The 26,125-nt window shown below is 43.2% G+C and overlaps 1 protein-coding gene across 3 annotated transcripts in view; it reads left to right on the top strand.

The window, feature by feature from the left end:
- Positions 1 to 26,125, top strand: part of GRID2 (glutamate ionotropic receptor delta type subunit 2) — a 1,071,343-nt gene that overhangs the window by 798,689 nt on the left and 246,529 nt on the right. For all 3 annotated transcript variants that reach the window (XM_074993599.1, XM_074993598.1, XM_074993600.1), the window contains exon 9: positions 25,957 to 26,058. In XM_074993599.1, the coding sequence (XP_074849700.1) occupies positions 25,957 to 26,058 (102 nt within the window). The remainder of the gene's footprint in view (positions 1 to 25,956; positions 26,059 to 26,125) is intronic.

Raw genomic sequence — 26,125 nt, 5'->3', positions numbered from 1 at the left:
CACGAGTAATAATGTTCTCCTGCCATAGCTGCATCATTCTAAAAAGTCTCATAACTGTTGATTAATATATTAAATTGTCACTGGAGTCCATCTTACACATCGTACTAATTTGTATATTATTACTGTATTTAACATAACGTGTGGAAGTCTTTTGAATATGTCTACTAACTTTGTTATGATCTTGTTAATTGTTTCCTCATTTCATATGTTACCAAACTAGTCAGTTTTTGATGATTTCTTTGCACTGAATGCTGTCTAGATATTGAAGGCTGAGTTAACCAATTTAGACTGGCATATGCAGAGAATCCCATAATTAAAGCTTTGCAAGTATTTTCCTACCTCTCTCAAACAGACTCCTAAAGGTGGATCTCTTTAAATCAGAGGAACCAATCTCAATCAGTAACTTCTGAAATAGCTTTAATTTGCCATTTTAAAATAGCTCACCAAGACCATTTATTATCCTTTCCACTTGTATTAGTGAAAATAAACCTTTCCTGTATTAAATCCTGCATTCAGCCATATGGGCCCCAGACCAAGCCAGCATGGAAGCAAGTTTCTACTGATGTTCCTATTACTAATTCGTTGTTGATTACTGCATTGTGCTTGAGCTGATTGTGAAAGGCACCCATAAGTTTTAGTTGACTCAGCATGCTGCAGTCATCTTCTAGGTAAGACAGACTGGCACAAACAAATCACTGGTACTCGATCTCCTTTATAAGCTTTCTTTTAAATTCCAGGCCATCTCTGAGGCTTGGGTTCTAATTTTGAAAGATGACATACGAAGGAGGAAAATGAGTTTTGTGCTTCATGTTGTGTAAAGAAGACCAGAAAGTTGGGAGTGGAAGGGGCAGCTTTCTTTCCCAAATTACTTTTTTTATAGAAATACCAGGGTTGTCAGTGTGGAGTTTCCTTTTTTGCTGAAAGTCTTGGTGGAAATCTTAAAGATGGGGCTTAAGAGTTCTTTTAGAACAACATTAAAGGCATTGGGAGGTTTCAGTCTTAAAAACAAAGATGTTCTTTCTCCAGTTGTTAGGTGTTTTAAAAAGAAAGTCTGTAAACTTTCCTTTCCTTTCCCCTGTCATTTAAAATACACTTCCCTTTTCAAATACATTAAATCACCTCTGCTTTTGGTTACTCGGGTTTCTCTTGCTTTCACTTTTGATGTCATATTTTAACTTTAATAGTTGTGTATTGCTGAGTCATAAGCAGGACTGAGTCCTACATTTGTACTTATCAATAAATCTTTTTGTCCTGGGGATAGAGGAAGGGGGTAGTAAACTCATTTATAGTACGCTGTAAGAAAGGTGCTGTGCCCAAGCTGCAAATTTCTGTGGTTATAAATAAATTACAGTTATTCAACAAGATGTGATTAATCATGTTTGAAGATCACACACATTTTTTTCCAGGGAATTCATTCTGTAAATTAAATATTTAATATTTTATCATTATTCCTTGAAAAAGACATCATCTGGGATATTATATGCAATGATGGATTGTAATCCTGCAAAGAAAGATGTCTGGTTTTTTGCTAGGTTAGAGCTACTAATAAAAATCTTAGGCAATCTCATTGGCTCCAAGGTGATTTATAAGGTATAATAGAAGAGATATCAGCTGTTATCACTCAGAGTCCTGTGCTTAGCTGTGCAGAGGCGCAGCTTATCCTCATATTACTTTTGTTAATTATTGTCATGGCAATGTTTCTCTCCCAATTTTGGTTTGAATTATTATAGTTAGAACCTCTCCACTCCAGGATCTCAGTCCTGACCAATGCTGAATGAGAAAATTTACTATACCATGCAAAGTCAATATTATCTAGCAGCATTACCAACACTTCCCTTGCTTGTAGGGTTCTTAGAAGACTTTTAGGGGTAAATTACAGCTAAATAACAGCACAGAACACTGAGAACCAGGACTGGTGGTTGTAAACAAACTTTATGGGACCCCAGGAAACTTGGCCACACCCGTGATAGCTGGTCATCCTGCTAATTAAAATCATGTTGGATTATGGATGTTGCCAGACTAGAGAGGTTCAACCTGTGCCACCTTTCCAAACTATTTTGGTATATTTGTAATGAGAGGAGTTTAGAAACAGTGTATTCTTATATACTTAATATGAAATATGTAGGGCTACTTAGAATAGCAAGCATTCAATTAATCATGTTTGCTGGGTCAAGTTATTGATAAGGTACAAAGAAAATAAAATGTATGACACTTCTTAACAGAAGTGGGGATTGCATTTCAAATTCCCTGTGTACAAACTGGGAGGGGAGAGAAATCTGTTATAATCTCTTCAAGCCAACTAACAAAGTGTTAATAGAATTCCATCTGTGCAATTCACTAGTTTTCTATTTCTCTCCATATTTCTTCTGAAAAAGTAATTATTCTAGTGTCTTCCCATATGTTTTGCACACTTCCAAGCAAGTGTTGGTTCCTAATAAGTCATTCTATATTTACCATAAAAGAATTAAAACTATCATTATATAAAATATGGTTATTCTCAATGATGTAGAGTCAGGTTAGGAAAGCAGCATTATATTGTATTTTCATACAAGACCTATGCTGATGAGCCTTTGTGTGAGCATCTATTTGGGTCAGGTTTTGGGAAGAAATTTGGGCAAGGAGAAAAGAAGTTTAGTATTCCTGCAGCCAATTTGGGTCTAAAACAGTAGTTATTGTATGTATGATTATCTATTGCATATAAGAGAGGTTTGATGACAACGACAGAAATGCTCAAGCTCTTCTTGATAAGATACATGTGACACCCCTGGCTTGGATCAATGATAAAGAGAAGTGCCTCCTGCTTAGCTCAAATATATGCTGATTTCCTGGAGGCAAAGTCAAATTACAACAAATAAAAGAGGACTGGTGGAAATATCAAGCAGTTAAACTCCAAGATGCACCTGATAGTGATGATTTTAAAGCATTCTATGATAGCCTGAAGGCAGTCTTTGGGTCACACACTGTGGGCTCTACAGCGGTATGCTCTGCTGATGGCCTCACTTTGAGCATAGATAGTGCTAAAATCCTTGACTGCTGGGCTAAACATTTTCACAAAGTATTAAACCAGACCTCAACTTCTGACAGCAGCATTCTTGAAGACATTCCACAGTTGGCTGATTTACAGCTGGTCATACCATCAACTCTTGATGAGGTACAAAAAGCTGTTAAACAGGTGAAATGTGGAAAGGCATCTAGCAGTGATGCAATTTCACCAGAAATTTATAATGCTGCTCGTGGCCAGCTGATGTACCATTTCACTCATTTTTTAGCACCATTTGGGAGAAGGAGCTAGCATCCCAGAACTTCAAAGATGCCCTGATTATACACATATATAAAAGAAAAGCTGACCGAGCGTGTTGTGATGATCATCGGGGCATCTCTCTGCTCTTTGTAGCTGATAAGATCCTGGTCTGCATCCTTTACAAATGGTTTGCACTGCATGGCTACGTCTACACGTGCCCCAAACTTCGAAATGGCCACGCAAATGGCCATTTTGAAGTTTACTAATGAAGCGCTGAAATGCATATTCAGCGCTTCATTAGCATGCGGGCGGCCGCGGCACTTCGAAATTGACACGCCTTGCAACCACGCGTCTCGTCCAGACGGGGCTCCTTTTCGAAAGGACCCCGCCTACTTCGAAGTCCCCTTATTCCCATCAGCTCATGGGAATAAGGGGACTTTGAAGTAGGCGGGGTCCTTTCGAAAAGGAGCCCCGTCTGGACGAGACGCGCAGTGGCGAGGCGCGTCAATTTCGAAGTGCCCCGGCTGCCCGCATGCTAATGAAGCGCTGAATATGCATTTCAGCGCTTCATTAGTAAACTTCGAAATGGCCATTTGCGTGGCCATTTCGAAGTTTGGGGCACGTGTAGACACGGCCCATGTGTTCCAAAATGGCATTATTCCTGAAAGCCCATGTAGATTTAGTGCCAGTCGAGGCACTGCTGATATCATATTTACAGCCAGACAGATACAAGAGAAATGTAGAAAGCAACATGAGGACCTCTATGTGATTTTTTTTTCATCAACTTGACCAAGGTGTTTGACGTGGTCAACAGAAATGGGTTCTGGAAAATACTTGAGTGAATTGGCTGTCTGAAAAATGTATCAACATTGGTCTTTTCATGGTGGCATGCTTGGTTGCATCCTTAACAATGGAGTGATATAAGCACCTTTTGAAATATCAAACGGTACAAAGCAAGGATGTGTCCTTGCATCTCTCCTGTTCAACATCTACTTTTTAATCATGCTATTAGTCACTTTTAAGGACTGCACATTGGGCATGCCTATTCAGTTCTGAACAGATGGAGGTATTTTCAATCTCCGGAGACTTCAGGCTTACACTAAAGTGGTTACTACAACTATTGGTGACCTTCTATTTCCTGATGACTGTACATCCTTGGCTCACTCAGTGAAGGATGCACAGGAGCTTTTTGATTGCTTTGCTATATCTGCACACCATTTTGGATTCACAGTGAGCCTCAAGAAGACAGAAGTTATGCCTCAGCCTGTTTGGAAAGAGCCCAGCCCTCCAGTGATCACTGCTACTGGTGCAGTCCTTAAGGCTGTTGATGAGTTCTGCTACCTAAGAAGTGAACTGTCCTATAGCATAAATGCGGATCACGACTTAACTGTTCAATTAGCCAAAGCCAGCACTGCCTTTGGAAAATTGACCAAACACTAATGGAATGACCACGGTGTTAGACTCCATACCAAAGTAGCAGTTTATCAGGCAGTTGACCAGAATATCCTGCTGTATGGCTCAGAGTCATGGACAATATATTGCTGCCAGGTATTATAGCTAGATCAGTTCCATATGCAATGTCTGAGGAAGATTACCCATGTGAAATGGTGGGACAGAATTCCTAACCCAGAAGTTCTTAAGCTGTGTGGTGTCATGGGCATGGAAACAATGCTTATGAACAAACCATTTCTTTGGATTGGTCACGTTATGAGGATGGATGATGCATGGATACCAAAGACAGTATACTATCGCCAGCTTGCTCATAGAAAGTGTTCTGTTAGTGGTTGGCATAAGTGCAGTAAAGACATCTTAAAGGCCAACATGCAGTCATGCAGCATATTTCCCAGTAATCCGGAAACTCTAGTTCATGACAGATTGTTTTGATGTTAAACAATCGGACAGGCTCTTAATTGCTTTGAGAGTCAGCATATCCAGACACTACAGGAAAGGCGTAGGACCCAAAAAGAATGTACAACATCCGCAGTTGGCGTTTATCTGATATCTGTAATCAGCTCTGCCCATCAATGATTCGTTTGGTTACTCACCAGCGGCATCATAAAAGATGAGCTCCATCGATCAACAGCTCAGTCCAACACACAATCTATCAAGTTACTTTCATGACACCCATCACCAATGACTTGAATTCCTAACAAATATTAACAAATTTATGTAATTTTCATTATAGCTCCCTTGTGAAATATTAAAGTACCTCCATTTACACGAGGAGCCTGATTTACAAGCCACTGAAGTCAATAAGTCTTTCTATTGATTTTTAGTGGGGCCTGGATAAAGTCCAGAGATGTTCGAGTGTTAATGGTTGCTGGGCATTCGAGCTTCTATTGAAGACCTTAGGAATTGGGCTCAGTATCTCAAAAAATCAGACATTGTGCAGTCCTCAGAAAAACATAGAGTACATGTCTTTTTCATTTATGTGGGACTTACTATTAGATGTGTGTTCCTGCTGGATAGTGTTTGAAGGTCAGTTAGACAATCATAAGAAAGAAGGAATGAAGCTTTTATTCTGATGAATTTCAGTGTTTACTAATTTTGACCAGTCTTAATGTAACTGGATATCCTTCATTAACCTTGTACCAAAAAAGAATGTGAAGCTTAGATACCTGTTAGGGATGTGGATTTATGTGACTTGTAAATGAAAGGACATCCTTTCTTATAATAGATATCAACATTTTGCCTTTAACTACATATATTAAGAGGCTCATTATTTTCCTGTGCTTTCAAAGAGAAAGCAAAGTGAAAAGGGAATAGTGCTTCTTTAATATGTCACTCATGATAACCTGGCCATTAAGTTTAAAATAACCTGCAAAAAAGCAAACTGATAAAAAAGATAATGAAAACTATAAGAGATTTTTCTTGATAATTGACACTAAGAAATGTTTACCAGCAAAATATCAATTTATTTCTCTCTTTATTTTTTCTCTTGCTCTTTTCTGCTCTTATTTAGTGTGAGGCCTATGGGGGCTAACAGATTTCCTGGGCCCCTGGCCAAGGTTGCAGAGGGGCAGCTTCTGTGCTCCCAAAAAGAGAAGGGACTCAGACAGAAGCAGAAAGCCCTCAGTGCCACAAAGAGCATGCCCCTTCCACACCCTTAGTGCTGCCCAGAGCATGCTTCACTCCAGCAGCAATTTAAAGGGAATGGGGCTCTTGCTGCCATCATTCCTGTGGTAATGGTGGTGGCAGCCAGGAACCCCAGGCCCTTTCAAATCGACAGGCCCTGGGGCAACTCCCCTCTTTGCCTCTCCTTATCTCTCAGTCATCAGACCTGGATGCCTAATGCTATTAGTTTTGGTAAGATCTCAAAGTTCAGTGCAAGTCTCAGCACTACTTAGGAATAATACCATGAGAACATGCATAAGATATCTGCAGAGTACTCTGTCCTGTGGAAAGGGGCTTTCCATCAGTCCATTGTGGTCTATCATGGAGACTGTTTGCTTCTGAAAGACGCTGAAAAATAGCCACTGGCCGTAACCATGCCACCAGCAAAAAGGGTCCTAGGGCTGACCCAGCTGGTGAGCCATGGGTATTCCCTGGTTCTTCGAGCCCAGGAGGAAGCTCCCCTGCTGTCCCCTCCCAGGAACCCCTGCCTCTGCCTCCACCCTCCATGCTGGTGAGCTTATTTGTCCTGCTTCTTAGACCCTGCTTCTTAGACTGATGGTCTCACCATAAGCAGAGCCTATAAGGAATGCAAAAGTGGTTAGTCGGGCAAGACAGCTACACTGTGGAGATTAGAAAATATCAGGAAAACTGTGAAGTGCTAAAAGTTAAGAAAAACTATCTCTTTCCAAGGGAATTAAAATGAATAATAAAAGGGTTTTTAAAGTTATGTAAATAAAAAAGAATGAAGATGAATGAGGTTGGGTTGCTATGAAGTATGCACTGGAAGGAGGCTGAAGATGTCAGATACAGACCCAAATTTAAATGAATGCTCTTAGCTTTAGTTTCAGTAGGGATGCAAATGTGGAATACGTGTGAATGAAGACAGTATGAATGATGTAAATGAGTGTCTAGAAATGTAAATAAGCACATGTAATCTGGCAGATGAGATAACTTCCATCCCAGAATGTTGAAAGAGCTGGAGAGTGAGATCATTAGTCTGGTAGCAAGGCTTTCTAATAAGTGTATATACTTGGGGATAGTACCATATGACTGGAGGAAAGCTGATGTAGTACCTTATTTCAGAAACAGAAAACAGTGATCTGCATAATTAAAGACCTCTGAGTCAGACCTCAGTAGTATGCAAGGCTTTAGAACAAGCTGTGAAGGAAAGAGCCCTAAAATTTGTAGATTATGTGGTTCAGGGAGAATATAATACAACATAGGTTTAGCACAAGTAGCTCATGACCGAGTGATCTAATTTCCTCCTTTGAGAAAATAGCTAATTTTTTAAATCCTGAAAATTCAATAGATCTAATGCACTTGGACTTCAGAAAAGTTAAATTAGGGAACATGGGGATCATTAAAAACATTATATGATAAACAAGAAACTGGCTAAAGAAGAGAAGTCAACAAGTGGTGTTGAAAGGTGAATTATTGGGCTGGAGGAAGATTACATTTTTAACATTTCATCCCAAGAAGGAATTTTCATTTCTTGGCCTGCTCATATGAGTGCTCAAAGTTAGGTACATAGTTAAGTGTGTTTTTTGAATCAGTGCCCTAGAGTGAGACAGGGAAGTTCTAAAGCTCTTTGTTTGCTAGGATCTAATAGCCTCAAACCCTATGCAAATGGTACAGGAAGGAGCTTACATGTTAGTGCAAAACATCAGTTTTGCAAGAATCGCTTTGAAGGAAATGCCTTGTTTTATGAGTCTTGGTCAGAATGTGTTTTGGGTTTTTTTTCCCCTCCCTGACTCCCCCTTAGGCTGTTTTACATAATTAGACATCTGCAGAGGCAGAAAATTTCACCCTGACAATTGCAGATCTGTAGTACCTTCCACCCAAAGATATAAAATATGTTAAATTTTAGGTTTCCTGTTATTCCCTATTTCACAGATAGTGAACTAGAACTAAAGAAAAGTTACCATAGGTGTCTTGCTTAGATAACAATAACTCTGTAGCAGAACTAGCATTATAACCCAGATTTTAGGACTTCCAGTCCTGGGTTTTAATCCCCAGTCAGATTCTAAAGTTGCATTACAAAAGAATTAGGACATTATGTCCACATATTTCCTTCCCACTCTAAGTCTCCTCACCTCATTGCACTACAATGGTCTCACACAGATTTTTTTTCTTCTGGGTGCTGAATGGCCTCTCTAACTACAGTTAATAAATTTTTGGAGGGGATGGGAGGATGGGAATCCCAAGAGCACCGGAAACCTAAGGATTAGAAATATGGAATACTGCAAAAATAGGCGCTTGCAAATGTGCGTTTGCCAACAACCCATAGGCTGAAAATTGTTCCTCCTGACTATTGAATGAATACTTAAAAATAAAAAGCACATTCACTGAAAATATGATCAGTTAATTTTTCAGGTAATTTATCGACTGTAAATAAGTCAATAGTTCTGGTAAGGATTTTAGGGAGTGGTAAAACAAAAATGGTGGCAACCATGCAGTTTTGACAGACCAATTGATTTTAACCAAAACCTACTGAAGTCATGGAAAGATTCTCCTAGACTTCAATGGGCTTGGACTCAGGCCCTATGTAAGGAAGATAGCAAGTTGTATGAATAGGCTTCCACAATTATAATATGGATTATCTCCATATTGTAGGAAAATTTGCATTATTTCTTGAATGCCTAAACTCATAAGAAGCTTTGGATGACCTATTTTCAATTTCTGCTGAAATTTAGAAAATACACTGACTTCAGGTTAGGCTTTACATCCACATTTCATTTCAAATGTAAGAGGCAATGGTACAATACACCAGCAAGCCCGATGCCCTCAGATTTTACAAATCACTGAGTCAAACTTCCATGAGAAGCTCACCCCACTCAAAAAGACAATATGGCTCACGGTAGTTATTGAGGCAGTAACTAGTCCTAGTCTGTCCACTTTGGTCCCCACCTGTCACTCAGCTCTCAACTGTAATATGCACAATACAGAAGAAGAAATAAGAGCTTTGTATCACAGAACATATAACATATGGTTTACTCTCTGTGGGGTGCTTGACCAAGAAGAAGATTCATGGAAGATAAACCTGGTAAGTATTAATACCCCCAATTAGTTGGCAGCTGCCATTCCTCTAATGAATCAATCAGAAGCAGCCTTGTGATGCCCATTTGGAATATAAGGATTGTGATTTCACAGTGTTATGATTTATGTGCTGGAAACTACCCAAAAATACTTAGACCATTGAGATTCAAAACAACCTCTGAGGTTGGTGGTACTATAAATACTAAAATTTAAAAGGCATAACCCCTCTATTTTGTCCTGTGATTTTATTCATTCCTTTCCTTGCTGTAAAAATGTAGGAAAGCAAGCAAGCAGTTTTAAATTTAAGCTGAAATACTGTTGCACCATCTTTTAAAAAAAAAATAAAAGAAAGAAAGAAAAATGCCAAACATCAGGAAGAGAACGTACCAGGAAAGGGGCATTTAGAATGGGGATGGGGAACAGTTTGGCAATCTTAGCTTTTGCTGTTGCTAGAACCAGGGCCGTCCTAAGGCAGGCATGGGGCCTGGGACAACCACCCCTTGGCTGTGTCTACACGTGCCCCAAACTTCGAAATGGCCATGCAAATGACCATTTCGAAGTTTACTAATGAAGCGCTGACATGCATATTCAGCGCTTCATTAGCATGCGGGCGGCAGCCGCGCTTCGAAATTGACGCTCCTTGCCGCCGCGCGGCGCGTCCAAACGGGGCTCCTTTTCGAAAGGACGCCACCTACTTCGAAGTCCCCTTATTCCCATGAGCTCATGGGAATAAGGGGACTTCGAAGTAGGCAGCATCCTTTCGAAAAGGAGCCCCGTCTGGACGTGCCGCGCGGCGGCAAGGAGCGTCAATTTCGAAGCGCGGCTGCCGCCCGCATGCTAATGAAGCGCTGAATATGCATTTCAGCGCTTCATTAGTAAACTTCGAAATGGCCATTTGCATGGCCATTTCGAAGTTTGGGGCACGTGTAGACGCACCCTTTGAGTGTCCCAGACATGGGGCCCTGGGCATGTCCCCTGCTACAGGCCCTGCTCCCACTCCAAGCATTCCACAAGCCCTTTCCCTGTTTCATCCCGCTCCACATTCTTGCCTTCTCATGAACAACACAGCCTAGGGATTACAGGGGGCCTGACGCAGGGCCACAGCAAGGGTCATCTCACCCCACTGACCACGTGGGCAGTTGGAGTTGGAGCAGTCCAGCAGCCTGCTTCACCTCACCACACCACCCTCTTCTGGCCTGCTGCACCCTTCTTCTCTGTAGCAGCAGAAACAGAAGAAGTTTGGACTGAAGTACTCTGCTTCCCACTGCTGCAGAGAAGTTGAGTGCAGCAGGCCAGGATAGGGTGCTGTAGCAAGGTGAAGCTGGCCACCAGGCTACTCCAGCTCCCACTGCCTGTATGGCGAGCTTGAGAGTGTGGGTGGGGGGAAACACCTGTTGCCATATCATGCCCTGGGTTCCTCAGGTACATAGGATGGTTGGGGCATACACCATGGGGCCCCCAAAAGCATGAGGGTTGGGGCAGCCACTGCAGTTCAACCTATGGATGGGCCAGCTCTGTCTAGAACTCTAGTTGTTGTTATATCATGCGCGCACACAGTCTGTTAGAAGGACATCTGGAAGGTTGCAAAGTGAAGTACTCGAAAGTTAGAAAATGCCAGAATTAAGGTCGCCTGTGTAATTTTAATTTGTTACACTTGTGCATATGAACAATGAAACAGCCTTTAACTCAACCTAAGGTGCACACTCAGCATGGCCAGGAGCACAGGGGACTGGACTCAATTACCCTGTCCAGGTTCCTCCCAGTTCTAGTATTCTATGATTCTAGAATTTTCCATAGACCATGTGGCAAAGTAATAAGCCGTTGAAAACGGGTTCTTATATTGGGAAGCATCAAGCAATTATTATTTTTTTTATTATTGGTATTACAACAGTGCCTAGAAATTGTTTTGTACCAGGATCCTGTAATGCGGAATTTCCCTTTTTCTAAGGCAGAGGCTGCCTGTGGAGCAGCTGGACATATTGACTACGTCTACACATATATGCTACATCGAAATAGCTTATTTTGATGTAGCAACATCGAAATAGGCTATTTCGATGAATAACATCTACACGTCCTCCAGGGCTGGTGCCGTCGACGTTCAACGTCAACGTTGGGCAGCACCACATCAAAGTAGGCACTGTGGGGGAGCATCTACATGCCAAAGTAGCACACATCGAAATAAGGGTGCCAGGAACAGCTGCAGACAGGGTCACAGGGCGGACTAGCACTTCTGGGGCAACAGCTAGCTGCTCCCTTAAAGGGCTCCTCCCAGACACACACAGCCTGCACAGCACGCGGTCTGCAGAGCCATAGGCACGCACACCTCGGCGACGCAGTTATGGACCCCCAGCAGCAGCAGCGGCAGCAGCAGCCAGAGGTCCACCCAGCCGCCCCTGCAGGAGCAGTGCTCGCCCTGCTCCATGCCATGCAGGAGGTAGCTGGTCACATTCTAGCCACAGAATAGGAGCTGCCCCCAGGGGAGGAGGAAGCAACCCCAGACCCTGCAGCCCCCCGCCCCGCCACACATGCCGCCAGCTGTGGAGCTACCCCACAAGCACCGACTGGTGGGAGCGGCTGGTGCTCGGTGAGTGAGACGACAACCGCTGGCTCCAGAACTTTCGTATGAGCTGGCAGACGTTCCTGGAGCTCTGCCAGTGGCTCACCCCCGCACTGAGGCACCAGGACACCACCATGCGGCGTGCCTTCAGCGTGGAGAAACGGGTCGGCATCGCTGTCTGGAAGCTGGCCACTCCAGACAGCTACCGATCCGTGGGGCAGCTGTTTGGCGTCGGCAAGGCCACCATCGGGACTGTCCTCATGGAGGTAAGAGGACCCATGGGGAGGGGGAGGCAGCCCTGGCAGGGGAGGGGAGCCCTGGCAGGGGAGGGCCAGACACACCCTGCACACCCCTCACTGGTGGTCTCCCATGTCCTTCCGCTGCAGGTCATCCGCACCATCAACGCCCTGCTTCTCCACAGGCTCTTGCGGCTTGGGGACCCGGATGCTGCCATCATGGGCTTTGCCACCCTGGGCTTCCCCAATTGCTTCGGGGCTCCGGATGGGACCCATATCCCCATCCGTGCCCCGGAGCACAGTGGAGGACGCTTCTTAAACAGGAAGGGCTACCATTCAGTGGTCCTCCAGGCCTTGGTGGACAGCCGGGGCCGCTTCCTGGACATATATGTTGGCTGGCCTGGCAGCACCCACAACGCCCAGGTATTCCGTAAATCGAGCCTGTGCCACTGGCTGGAGGCAGGGACCTACATCCCCCAGCGGGACACCACCATGCCCCTCTGCGTCATCGCAGATGCGGCATACCCCCTCCGGCCCTGGCTCATGCACCCGTACACGGGCCATCTATCAGCCAGCCAGGAACGCTTCAACATGTGCCTGAACCACGCACGCCAGGTGGTTGAGCGCACATTTGGCCGCCTCAGAGGGCGCTGGAGGTGTCTCCTCACCCGCCTTGATGTGGGCCCCACCAACATCCCCCAGACTGTGGGCACATGCAGCGCTCTCCACAACCTGGTTGAGAGCAAGGGGGAGGCATTCTTTCAGGGCTGGGCTGTGGAGGCTGGCAGGGCTGACATGCAGCCACCCGCTGCTCCCAGTCGCCAGGTGCATCCCGAAGGGATCCAGGTCCGGGAGGCCCTGCGGGCCCATTTCGACAAGGCCGTGGGGTGAACACTGGCAGGCCCCCCACTGCACCCCCGCCATCCTCCACAACACTCCCTGCCCCTACGCCCACAACACAGAGCACCCAAGAGCACACACACCCTCGACTTTTCTTGTAAATAAAAATAGACATGTTGTTCGTGAAACCAGAAAACATTGAACTCTTATTATTATTATATTATCTACAACTAATATAAATATTATATATATTATATGATGATAAGGAAAAAAAGGGGCAGACAAGGAAGAGGAGAACTATTTACATGGGGGGGCAGGTATCATAAAATAACAGGGGTCTAATACAAACTATATACAAAACACAAATAAAAGGGGATATGTACAAAGGGGGGGCCACATCCTGGGCCCCACACCCCCTAATGTCCAGTGCTGGGGGTGGGCGGCCGCGACCCACGCCTCAGCCTCAGCCCTGGCCAGGGCTGGCTGGGGGCTGGGCGGACCAGTAGACATGGCCGGCGGGTGTCAGCAGGCCCCAGGTCCCCCTTGGCGGAGGGCCCCTCGGTGGTGGACAGCGGTGCGACGGTGGGTGGAGCAGCGGGTGGAGCAGGCAGGGTGGGCAGAGCGGCAGCCGGCGTGGCATGGGGGGCCAGGTAGTCGGCTATGCACTTGAAAGTGCGCATAAAGGCCCCCCATGCCTCCTGGGGCCAGGCCAGCGCCCGCCCTGCAGATAGAGCCACCGCTCCTCCACCCGCAGGCACTGCTCCGAGACCTCCAGCTGCCGCCGGAGGATCGCCAGCAGCTGGGGGTCTGTCGCCGTCCGTGGGTGGTGCTGGGTCCGCCGTCGTCCCTGCCCTGGGGCTGGTTGGTGCTCCACCGAGGGGCTGGCCTGCTGTGATAGTCCCAGTAGGCTCTCCGGGACCACTGACACCTCGCCTGCGCTCTCTGGTCCCTCCGATGGTGCAGCTGCGAAACATGGGGGGAAGAAGAGTGGAGACAGCCGTTAGTGTGGGCCCCGAGCTGTGGCCCTTGTCCCTCCACCCTCTGCTGCTGGTTCCCCATCCCCGTCCCCGGGAGATGCTGCTGATGATGATGGGTGTCCCACCCCCTCCCCCCGTGGGACCCTAAGTTCCGCTCCCCCCATCCCCAGGGATGGGGCATGGCACTGTCATGCTGGGGGGGCAGGGGCTGATGCACTCTTCTGAGAGACATGCCACTGCTGTCCTTGGGGCCATGGTCATCTGGGAATGTGGAGGGCCCTGGTCATGTCTGTTGCCCCTGCCCCTCAACCCTGGGGGTGTGCACCATGGGGGGTACATACCTGATGGTCTGCTCCCACGGTCGGGGGACACCCGGTGGGCAGACGCCCTGCTGGAGCTCCGGGATGGGATGGCAATCCGGAGACCCCCATCGCTGGAGGAGGATCCCTCCTCCTCCTCCTCCTCCAGTGTCCCAGGGGTGGGCTCCTGGGGGGGTCCCTGGGGTGCGGGGCTTACCTCCGGGGCGGACTCCACCTCCGGGGCCTACTGGGGCTTCTCGGCCGAGGTGTCAAGAGTGGCCGGAGGGGAGGAGGTGTTCCAGGGGCCCAGGATTTCCCTGAGCTCCCTGTAAAAGGGGCAAGTGATGGGGGCGGCCCCAGATCGGCCGGCCGCATCCCGGGCCCGGGCATAACCCTGCCGCAGCTCCTTAACCTTACTCCTGATGTGGTCAGGAGTGCGGGCAGGGTGACCCCGGGCGGCCAGGCCCTTGGCCAGCCGAGCGAACACATCCGCATTCCGCCTCTTGCTCCCCATTACCTGGAGCACCTCCTCCTCTCTCCAGAGCCCCAGCAGGTCCTGAAGCTTGGCCTACGTCCAGGAGGGGCCCCACTGCCACTTCCCGGGCTGGCTGCCAGCCTGGGGGCCCTGGCTCCCCTTGGGGGTTGCCCTGGGGTCACTTGGGGGGCTGGCGAGCAGCCATCGCAGCGGGGGGGCTGTCTCTGGGCTGCTGTGAGACGTGCAGGCCGGCCGCGTGGTTGTGCTGCCGCCTGCACGCTCTCTCAGCTTCCTGCACAGGAAGGCAGGGGGCGGGGACCTTTAAGGGGCCACTGCACGCGGCGACCATCGAGCTCAGGGGCTGGAGAGAGCATCTCTCAACCCCTCAGCTGATGGCCGCCATGGCGGACCCCGCTATTTCGATGTTGCGGGACGCGCCTTGGCTACATGTGCCCTACTTCGACGTTCAACATCGAAGTAGGGTGCTATTCCCATCTCCTGATGGGGATAGTGACTTCGACGTCTCGCCGCGTTACGTCGATGTCAACTTCGAAATAGCGCCCACCACATGTAGTCGTGGCGGGCGCTATTTCGAAGTTGGCGCAGCTACTTTGAAGTAGCTGGCACGTGTAGACGCGGCTATTGTAAGCAGCCTCCATAACAGAAGCCATGTTCTTATACTGGTTAATGATGGGATCATTTCTGGGCACAAAGTTAAAATATATCTGGGCCAGAATAGTCAATACATGTCGAGAGAGAAGTGTGACACCAAGGCAAAGTGGTGATTGTTCAAAGATGGAAAATGAAGGTGCTATTGAGACTTCAGGTCCTAGGACTATCACGTGCTGTTGTGCAGCAACCTGACTTAATTTTCCTGCATTATGAAGCGAATGGTCTGAATTTGCTTGGATTGTATAGCTCATGTGTATTGAATTCATAAACATGAGTACTTGTGATAGAAACCTGATTGCTTTATCGTAAGACACCAAAATGCTGTCTGAGCTGTACTCAACCAAACTAACCAGTTTTGAATATTGAATCTTCATGATGAACTGCTTACAAATAAGCCATATATTGAGAGGTGTTTATGAAAATTATTCCATGAATGCATTTATGTAGCAAAAAAGTGATAAATTTTTCACCCACTTGTACATACTGCATTATGCCATGTACTTTACTATTAGGAATATAAATCATGATTGCAATGAGCATTTTAATGCAATAAAAAATAATTAAACATAGACCCAAAGTGCTCACTAAAATAAATGGCTGATATAACGTTCAGGAAACAGCCTTCAGTTGAAATATCTTTCCACTCAAAAGTGAATTCTAAGGACCAGATCTTTAGAGGATATAAATGGACTTAAATTCATAGATGTACAGATTTACAGCTGCTGAAGACTGCACCCTGAGTTTCTTATGTTCAGATCCACATTTTCAAGACATGATCACATATTAGGAGTGCAATGAAATGCAGGTAAAATGAATAATATATAGCTGTGGTCAACACAGTTAATGAAAGTGTCTAAAAGAAAGTGTTTAAATTAGAACTAATGCTAATGGGCTAATTGCTTTCATCTATGCTCCAAACAATGGATATACGGCATGCTATTTAATGCCGTTCTTGGAAATTGGGTTTGGTTTTTTTCAACCTAAGCTGTTGGACTTAAATTATTGGCAGGAAAAAAATGCAATTCTCTATTAACTCTGACTGTGTGATTTTCATAGAACATTGTGTCAGAAAAATGTTGGAGAAATCTGTTGTATTGTGAAATTCTAGTAATAATTTCTTTTTAATTATATGGAACCCAGTTAATCTCTCTGCCACAGTTACAACAGAGATAAAGAATACTGACTTGCCAAAGGTGGGCACAAACCTGTTCGGGGAAAGATTCTATTATCAGGCAGAAAACTTTTGGCTTTGAGGATCTGCCTACACTGTCCTTTCTGGCTGCTAAGGATGGGACTCATTAAACACAGTATATGAAAGATGAATAGAGTCCGTAGTTAAAAGATTTAGATGCACATTAAAAATCACATCGAAGTGAATCTAGACGAGAATATGGTCAAAATCAGTGTTTTTCACCCTGTGGTATGGGGGCTCCAGAAGGTGGGAAAAGGTCCAACAGACTGTATAAGATTTCTAAACATGTCCATAGCTTCATCTGAAATTTTCACAAATGAAAGTCTGAAAATCCTGGTCTGCATTAGAGCAGATTACTGTCAGACAGGGCTGCTGGATTCTTTTTCTTCTATACCTTGTGTTTCATATGGGGCAGATAATATTTGCTTTCAAAATTGTAATACAGACACATATCCCAGGGCAGGCCACACAAGTGAGCTGGCAAATCCCCCATCCTGCATACTGAATTGGGGTATAGTTCATTATGCAGGGGAAACAATGTAACTGCTGTCTGATGCACAGAAACACGGCATTGTGAAGTACTGTGGTCAAATGCACAGAGTAGCCAAAACTAAAAAATATCTATTATTTTTGTGTACGGATGAATTTAGCTCAGCTAATGATTATAGCAAAACACAAAAGTGTCAGTCATGTTTCATTGTGGATGGCTCTACAAGGAAAGACAGCTCCTGCCTCAAATTCATAAGATCAACAAGCAGGTGCAAAAAAAAGTAGAAAGGAGTAGGGAAAGGAGTACAAAGATAACATAAATATTATGCGCAACTAGATGGTTTGGGGCCAGATATCAATTTATTAATAAATTACAGTGATAAAGACTTTTTGTATTTCACGAATAGAGCATTTTCAGATAAAAGTGTGATTTTTAAATTGTCAGTATCTCTTTAAATTAAATCATAGAGTACGTGGACGAGGTGCTATTGTGTTGAGAATATAAGTATCACTGGTGGTTAGATAATCACTGCCGCATATGCAGCAACATCTCTTTAGAAAGAGACTTTGAAATGTTAAAGTAAGTTAACCATCTCAATGGCTGAAAATTATTATCTTCTTTATACAAATTCAGAATTGTGTATACTAAGCAAGATCTATTATTGGAATATAATGTACTAGAAAATATATTTCCCATCCCACGTGAGATGGATTTATAACACATTCCTACAGTTTAATCACTAGGATATATTTCTAATTTATTTTGTGGCAAACTCTGGAGTCATTAGAGTAGCAATTTCCCTCTGTAATAAAAACATGTTTTACTGATTCAGCTGTTCTGGAGATAGCTCATTAGAGTTGTCAATTGGTCTTTTAAACTGATGGTTTATTATTTGCCACAAGGTTTCTTTGTTTAAAGGTATCGTATTTTATTGCATGTCACTTGCCATTTAAATGCTTCAGATGGGTAGATTATTCTGACAAGCTTACTTACTGTAATAAGAACACATCCATTGTATAGAGCAGTAAGTTTGTATGACTACGTTAGCCATTCCAGGCTCCATTCTTTTAAAAGGTCTTTTCAGGCAAAATCATCATCATCAACAACCATGCTGTTCCCTCTTTTTCCCATCCAAACATTTTTTCTTCAGTCAATCTGTGGTGTCCAATTTCTATCAAGTTAGAACCATTACTTTACTACAACTTCACCCATACCTGTTTCTGCAGGACAGCACAAATGTATTTCTACATAATATGCCCAAGGTGTCACAATTCTATTCTCTGTGGACTTTTAACAGTTCCAAATAATGACCCTTCGTTGCTGCTACAGATCCAGACAAACACGGCTACCCCTCTGATACTTGACAGAATGCCTTGTTAGTCTAGCTCCCACCTGGGTCATTCACAAACAGTCTGCCAGAATATTAAGGTCTGTATATCACCACAGCCTTGAGCCAGCACCTCTAACACTAGCAATTATCACATTCTGGTGTTTGGTCGCCTTGATTGCCCCTCGTAGAGTAACACAAACACCCTTCCAGTCCTGAGTTTTTCCCAACATGTGTGTTCTACATTGTCGAGTTCTCACCTGGTGAGTCCAGATATATTGGGTCCATTTGACCTCCTAAGGGGGTCAGTATACGACAGTTTACTTCCGCAAATGGAGTTAACTGCATAACTCACCACACTGAGGAAGTTTTGATTTAAAGAATAAACCAAGTTTACTTAACTACAAAGAGAGCAATTTTAAGTGAGTACAAGCATGTGGCATTAAAGTCAGAAATGGTTACAACAGAAATAAGGAAAACACTTATATGAATACTTAATAAACTAGACTTCGTTCATGATAAAATTCTCACAAACTCCCAGCAACTGGACTGCTCAAATTTCAGATCAGGCGCTGCTCTCAAATTTCAGAGATTACTTTCCTAAGTGAACAATGACTAGGGAGAGAGAGAAAGAGAGAGGTGTTGGGGTGTTTTTGCCTCTTGCTTATACTTCAGTCAACATTTGAAATGCATTATCCTACAGGATGCCCCTACATGAAATGTATTCCCATGAGAGCCTGAAAATAAAATCTGATGATGAAAAATCCTCCATGCTCTTGTTTGTGAAGATGCAGATCCGTTCTAGTTCCTCTCCCTGGACTGATGATTGCCATTAGTTTGACACCTGGCTAGGGGCATCAGTATGTCCATTGTCTTTGACAGAGGTTTTCCCAAGTCCCCAGACTTGTCTGGTAAACAAACTTCAATCATGATTTCAGCATATGTTCATGAATTCAGGTACTATTGCTACAAACCTTTTATCAGATTGACCCAGGAACTGTTAGTTTTCCAATGATACACAAGGTATATTGTTGTGCAACACTTAGGCTGTGTGTACACTTGCATTCCTCTTTTGAAAGAGGTATGCAAATGAGGTAAATCAAAAATGCAAATGAAGTATAAATTTGCATATCTGATGTCTCATTTGCATGTTCTTATTTCAAAATAGCTTCTTTTGAAAGAAAAAAAACCAGTGTAGACACTGCTCTTTCAAAAGTAAACCCCATCTTCAAAAGAATCCTTCTTCCTTTTTTCTATGGGGAGAAAATGAGCATTGTCATATTTAATCATTCCCTTTCTCTTATGACTACAGACTAAAGAAAGAGATGGTGAGAAATCAGTGGATAAGCGTGAAGAGGCACTGGCATTATTTGCATGCACATACAAAAAGTTATTAAAAATTTTTGGACAAGATCTTTTTTGCTCCAGGCTGTTTTGAACATGTAATAACAGGAGCCTTCTGAATCTACATGGAGTGAAGTCTTGCAAACACTAAAAACAGTTGCCAGCCTCCCTCATCTTCTGGGACAATCACATGTTATCTTCTCACCACTTCCTGCTTCTTTATACTGGAAGCCATAGCTCAACTTACATCTCAGAGAGAGACTGAATGCAGCATGGTTTTTCAAAAATGAATGTTTGCTTTGTTAGCCTGCTAGGGACCTCTCTTATAGCTGCTGACCAGGCATCCCAGCTATCTGTAGCTTCCTCTTTCAGCCTTTTCACTCCAGTCCTGGGCTGTGTCTACACTACCTCCCAAATTTGAAGTGAGCATTCGTAAGTAGGGTGTTGGGAGGTTACTAATGAAGTGGTGCAGTGCATACACATCACTTCATTAAGCTAATTCTCCCCCGTGGCAACTTAGACGTACCGGCGGGTTAGCTGCAGCTTCATGCAAGCCGGCACTTTGAAGTTTGCCGCTTCAAAGTTGCCGCAGGGGAGAATTAGTTTAATGAAGTGCTGCATATGCACCACAGCACTTCATTAGTAATCTCCCACCATCCTACTTACCATGCTCCCTTCGAAGTTGGGAGCTAGTGTAGACACAGCCCTGGTGTTTTAAGAACATTTGGAGGACAAAGATGACAATCTCCAGGGGACTGTACTTCCAAAGGCATGTGTTACGGTTTTAAAGAAAAAACCTTTATTAAGACAATTCATACTTGGCTCTAAGATACAATACTAAAGATAAAACTATGATAACCCCAGAAACTACTGGAAATAAAACTAGGCTTGGGTATTTGCTCTTTCTTCTTTAACTTATAACATTTCTTGAAAATCCAGTTCAAAGCCCAAGGGTACAAAGGTGCCTTTTATCTCAAAGTCAATTCACATTAGTAAAATAAGCATATAAAATCTGTATGTGCGGAATTGTATAGTCTTCCCTGTATAGAGTGTAGACAAAGCAAGAACTACTATATGTGCTGTATGTAAGTGTATTAACCAGTTTCTTGAACACATTATGGGATGGGATTTTAACATCACATTGCTAGCTGACTATTGCTGAAGTTCCAATGAAGGAAAGAATAAATATTTAACATAATTATAGGGAAAAAATTCTAACTGCCACTACATCATATTCATATGAACTCATTTTGAAGACATTTTGTGCCTTTAATTGAGCTCTGGAAAATTAAGGTTCTCACTCTGCCACCCAATCAGTGTAGTTACTGCAAATATAGCTGAGCTACTATAGTCTTTTCCTTTCTGGCTTGGGGCCAAATTCACAGACCTCAACTAGGGTTACCCTTTAACTGAATCTCTGCTTCTGCACTAGACTCTGGTCTTCACCACTAAGGGCTAATATCTTCCCTTCCGTACAAAATTGGATTGGCATTCTCTTTTATTCCAGCATATTGCTCAGACTGAAGTCATATCAAACTTTATACAGTTAAAGAACTAAGCTTTTGTTTGGAATTGGTATGGAACTGGTTCTTCAGAATGATGTTTGCAATGCTGGTTTTCTTTTCTTTTTTTTTTTTTTTTTGTAAGTTTATAAAAATTTGAACTTTTTGTGCTTTGAAGAGCACAAGAAACTTTGTGTTAGCAGAGACATGTTAATTGTGGAGGCTTAATCAAATTCCAGTTTGGGATGTGGCAATGACATTGTCTCTAATTCTCCCTTCAGTTTCCATTAATTGAGTCCCACCCTAAACTATTCTGTAGTGTTGATGTGTGTGCCATATTTAATCTCAAAGGATGCAGACAGTATTGGATTGAGCAATTCATAGATCGTTTTTATATCTAAGTATACTGAGCACTTGAAGATCCGTTAGGGTTGTGTGAACTACTTTAAGGTAATACATTACCATTATTGGATTATTTTTACTTTATTTTATGTTTATGATCATGAAACAATGGATCACTAAAAGGGGTCCTGTCAGGACACTTGATAGTCTGTGCTAAAAGATTACTAGTCTCCCTAAATCTATCCATTAGAATTTACTATTGTCATGAGAAATGTTTATGTTTCATATATGGTTATGGAGGTGACCCAAAAGATGAGCGGGTAAAACTTGAGATTCTATAGTGAACATGTTGCATATTTAAATTGTGTTCTAAGTTTCTTATCAGTCAGTGTCGTGAAATTGCAAAAATACACACTTTATTTACCCTAGGAAGACTGTATAATTACTGACATTCCACAGCTGGTACCATACAGTGGTGAAAGTTCTTGTTAATGGAGAAATGGCCCTGAGAGGATGAGAAGTGATCAGTATTGACAGTGAAATAAAAGACGTATTAGCAAAGCAGAGGTAACAACAGGAAGAGGTACTGAGCTACAAGACTCATGATCAAAAAGACATCATAAATGAAACTGAACACTGACAACTTTAAAACTTTCATCATTCCATATCCGAAAGTGTATCAGAATGATGCTTGTCAAGAAAATAAATGAAAGAAACAGCTTCTAATGAATGATGCACTTTAAATCATAGACTCCATCTGGAGATTCCAAAGATGAATGCAATATTTAGTCAACATTTCCCATCAACTTTATATTGACATCTGTTGTTGCTCAATAAAATGCTGTCTTGTGTTGTAATTTTAATTGTGTAACAAGGATAAGAGCAGTATTTAAGAGAAACAGATGTGAGCACAATAAATATTTTGTGAAACTTGTAAGTCCAATGGCATAGTAGATGGGAAATATATGCAGGATACTCAGAATCTGGTAATGCACCTTTCTGTTTCAGGTATAGCTATGGTCACTCATTCAAATTGCCATCAGTAAGAAGTTAATTAATTTTCACCTTGTTTCAGTAGGTAACATAATACCTAAAATTAACATCATGCTTAATTTGGCAAGGGTCTGCCTATATGTCTTGGCCAAGCCTATCCTGCATAAAAGGAATAATTTAACTGAAAATTGAATGAACATAACTGAAAATCAAGTGTGCCATTTAAAAGGAGAAAGAGATCTATGGTAAACTTTGCTTAGTTCATAATGGTTCTGTTCAAAAAATTCTACAAAGGGTTGAGCTGTAATGTTAATTATATACAAAATGTAGACATTAATTAACATAAGTAAAAATGGACTTTAGCTGACCTCAAAAGGGAACAAAAGCTCTTCTCAAATTTCTTAGGGTTTTACATTTGGCAGGAACAGTACAATATCTGTGGTAATTAGACTTTCAATATATTTGGATATGCTAATTGGCTGTAAATTCTAATTAATTTTATATAACAGAATGACATATCACTGAATGAATTTAATGTTTTAACAGCTGAACCTGACAATTGGCACCTATTTCCAAAATATTTCACTATGGAAAACACAGGCTTTATCAAACACTTGGTTATATTTACTTTGTAAGGTGGTAGTGATTCCTTTTATGACAAAATGTGTCTAAATAGTTTGAATTATAAACCTTTGTTGATCTGTGGCGTGTAACACAGTGTAATAAATACAGTTTTCAGCTGAATCAGAGTGCTTGGTGAAGCTGACCAGATAGCTAATGGTGTTGCAACATGCTCCAGTGTAATATCAAGGGCACATCAACAGAGATTGTACACCATTGACCTAACTCTGCTCCTTTTGAGGTCAGTAATAAAACTCCCATTGACTTGAATAGGAGCAGAAATAGTCCAATGCTGAGCATGTTCTCAGTTTGTGGAGGTATGAAAACATATATCTTGAATATAATGACTAGGGAAGAGCCACAAAGAGGACTTATACGTTGGAATGTTTGACTTGTGTTGGAATGTTTAACTGCTATGCAGCCAACTGCACAATAGAATTGCAGCCTCAAGTTAGATACCCTGGAAAAAGTTAATCATCTAAAAGGGGATTTTTCAGAAGCTTAAGATAGCCTGTCAAAATCCCAAGAAGGATATAAATATTTAATGAGCATGTAATTATTTATACGTATTGGAACGAGATTTGACAAGAGAGAGACTCCCCATGGAATAACCAACAGCTTAGATGTTAGGGCACTCAACTGGGATATGGAAGATTAGGTTCAGAGGGGGTCCTTTTATTGGGTTTTGGATAGAGCCCTAGACACAACTACTCTAAGAAATCACTTAGGGAACCACACTTATCAGGGTTCTTAGAGGGTGCTGGAGCAAAATCAGTTCTTCTGTGCGTAAAGCATGCCGGCAATTGCCTAGGAATGCAGACAGATTATATTTTCAGATAAATCAAGACATGAATAAGTAATAATCCTGATTTGAGATTAAAAAGCAGTCAGTAATTGCAAGGAAATGACTCTATGGCCGTGTCTACAGTAGCCCCAAACTTCGAAATGGCCACGCAAAGGGCCATTTCGAAGTTTACTAATGAAGCGCTGAAATGCATATTCAGCGCTTCGTTAGCATGCGGGCGGCCGCGGCACTTCGAAATTGACGCGCCTCGCCGCCACGCGGCTCGTCCCGACGGGGCTCCTTTTCGAAAGGACCCCGCCTACTTCGAAGTCCCCTTATTCCCATCAGCTGATTGTCAACAGTCTTGTCAACAGTCAGCTGATGGGAATAAGGGGACTTTGAAGTAGGCGGGGCCCTTTCGAAAAGGAGCCCCGTCGGGACGAGCCGCGCGGCGGCGAGGCGCGTCAATTTCGAAGTGCTGCGGCCGCCCGCATGCTAACGAAGCGCTGAATATGCATTTCAGCGCTTCATTAGTAAACTTCGAAATAGCCCTTTGCGTGGCCATTTCGAAGTTTGGGGCTAGTGTAGACATAGCCTATCTGTGTCAGCCCAAGGAAAATGATAGCACTGGTACAAATTAAGCAGGTATTTTTTTGTTTTTCTGCATCAACTGTTAAAGAGTTTCCATGGACACTATGGTTTACCTATCAGATGATCTTTCCCTCAGCCATCTTAAAATGGAGCTTTCATCTTAGGCTATGGCTACACTCAGGTTTTGTCAACAAGACTGGTGGAATGTCCATATACACAACGGGTTTTGTTGACAATTTTTCAACAAAACTCAGCACTTTTGCTGGCAGCATTCTGCCTCTCAGCCATGAGGCAGAACACTGCTGTCGACAGATTTTGTCAACAAAAAGGCTGTGTGGATGCTCTGGGGTGAGGGGTGTCCTCTCTCAATAGACAGGGCATCCAGAACAATGGCCAGCCCTGTCTGATGTGTTTCTGAGTCACTGTTTTGTGGAGAGAGCAGCTAGGCCATCTGGCCACTCCATCAATGGAGTAGAGTGCTCTTCCAATTGGCTTTAGTGTGTGGTCACACTCTGTTGCCAGAAGTTTTGTCAGGAATTCTCTTCCGACAATGACTTCTGTGGACAGATCGCTGTAGTGTAACCATAACCTCAGTGAAAAATGGCAACCATTCTTTATCAATGATCAGTATGTGGTTTAATTAAAGCTAATATAACTCTTTTTCTTAAGATTCTTCTAGAAAATGTGATGGAGTAGACATCATGCTAGAATTATGTTACACTAATTGGGAAGATAGTTGTTATCGCTGAAAGTGAGGTGAAGATATTGTTACAGCCATCGCACATTTTAAATGTTCCTTCTTAATCCAGAAGCCCTCACAGATCCCTTCTAAAACAATGAACATCCTCCACTGTCCTGTATGGTGTCACACACTGCACATGGTGTTTAAAAACAACAAGAAGTCCTGTGGTACCTTATAGACTAACAGATATTTTGGAGTATAAGTTTTTGTGGGCAGAGACCCACTTTGTCAGATGCATGAGTGGAGATTCCCACTCATGCATCTGACAAAATGGGTCTTTGGCCATGAAAGCTTATGCTCCAAAATATCTGTTAGTCTATAAGGTACCACAGAACTACTTCTTGTCTTTTGCAGATACAGACTGACATGGTAACCCCTCTGAATGTTGTTTAAAAGCAGAACATGATATTCATAATTTGCATTTTAAAAATGAGTCTGTGGTCAAACCCTCTTTGGACCTTCCATCCTATTGATTCTAGAAAGTTTTCAATTGTTCCCTTTCAAAGCTCCATAACAGGAATGATTGGCAGAACAATGGCAGTTATGAGCCCTGAGATGATACATTACATTTTATTTTTCAGCTTGGCTGCTGGAATCCTGTCACGGGTCTGAATGGGTCACTAACAGACAGAAAACTGGAGAATAACATGCGTGGGGTTGTTCTGCGTGTGGTGACTGTGTTGGTAAGAGATTCTCAGTGTTGTCCATTTAGAAGAATGCTACCTTTCTCCTTGTTGCTATACACTAATA

Source organism: Carettochelys insculpta, chromosome 4 (genome assembly GCF_033958435.1).
Source record: "Carettochelys insculpta isolate YL-2023 chromosome 4, ASM3395843v1, whole genome shotgun sequence".
Classification (NCBI taxonomy): domain Eukaryota; kingdom Metazoa; phylum Chordata; order Testudines; family Carettochelyidae; genus Carettochelys; species Carettochelys insculpta.
This window is presented reverse-complemented; position numbering and strand designations above follow the sequence as displayed.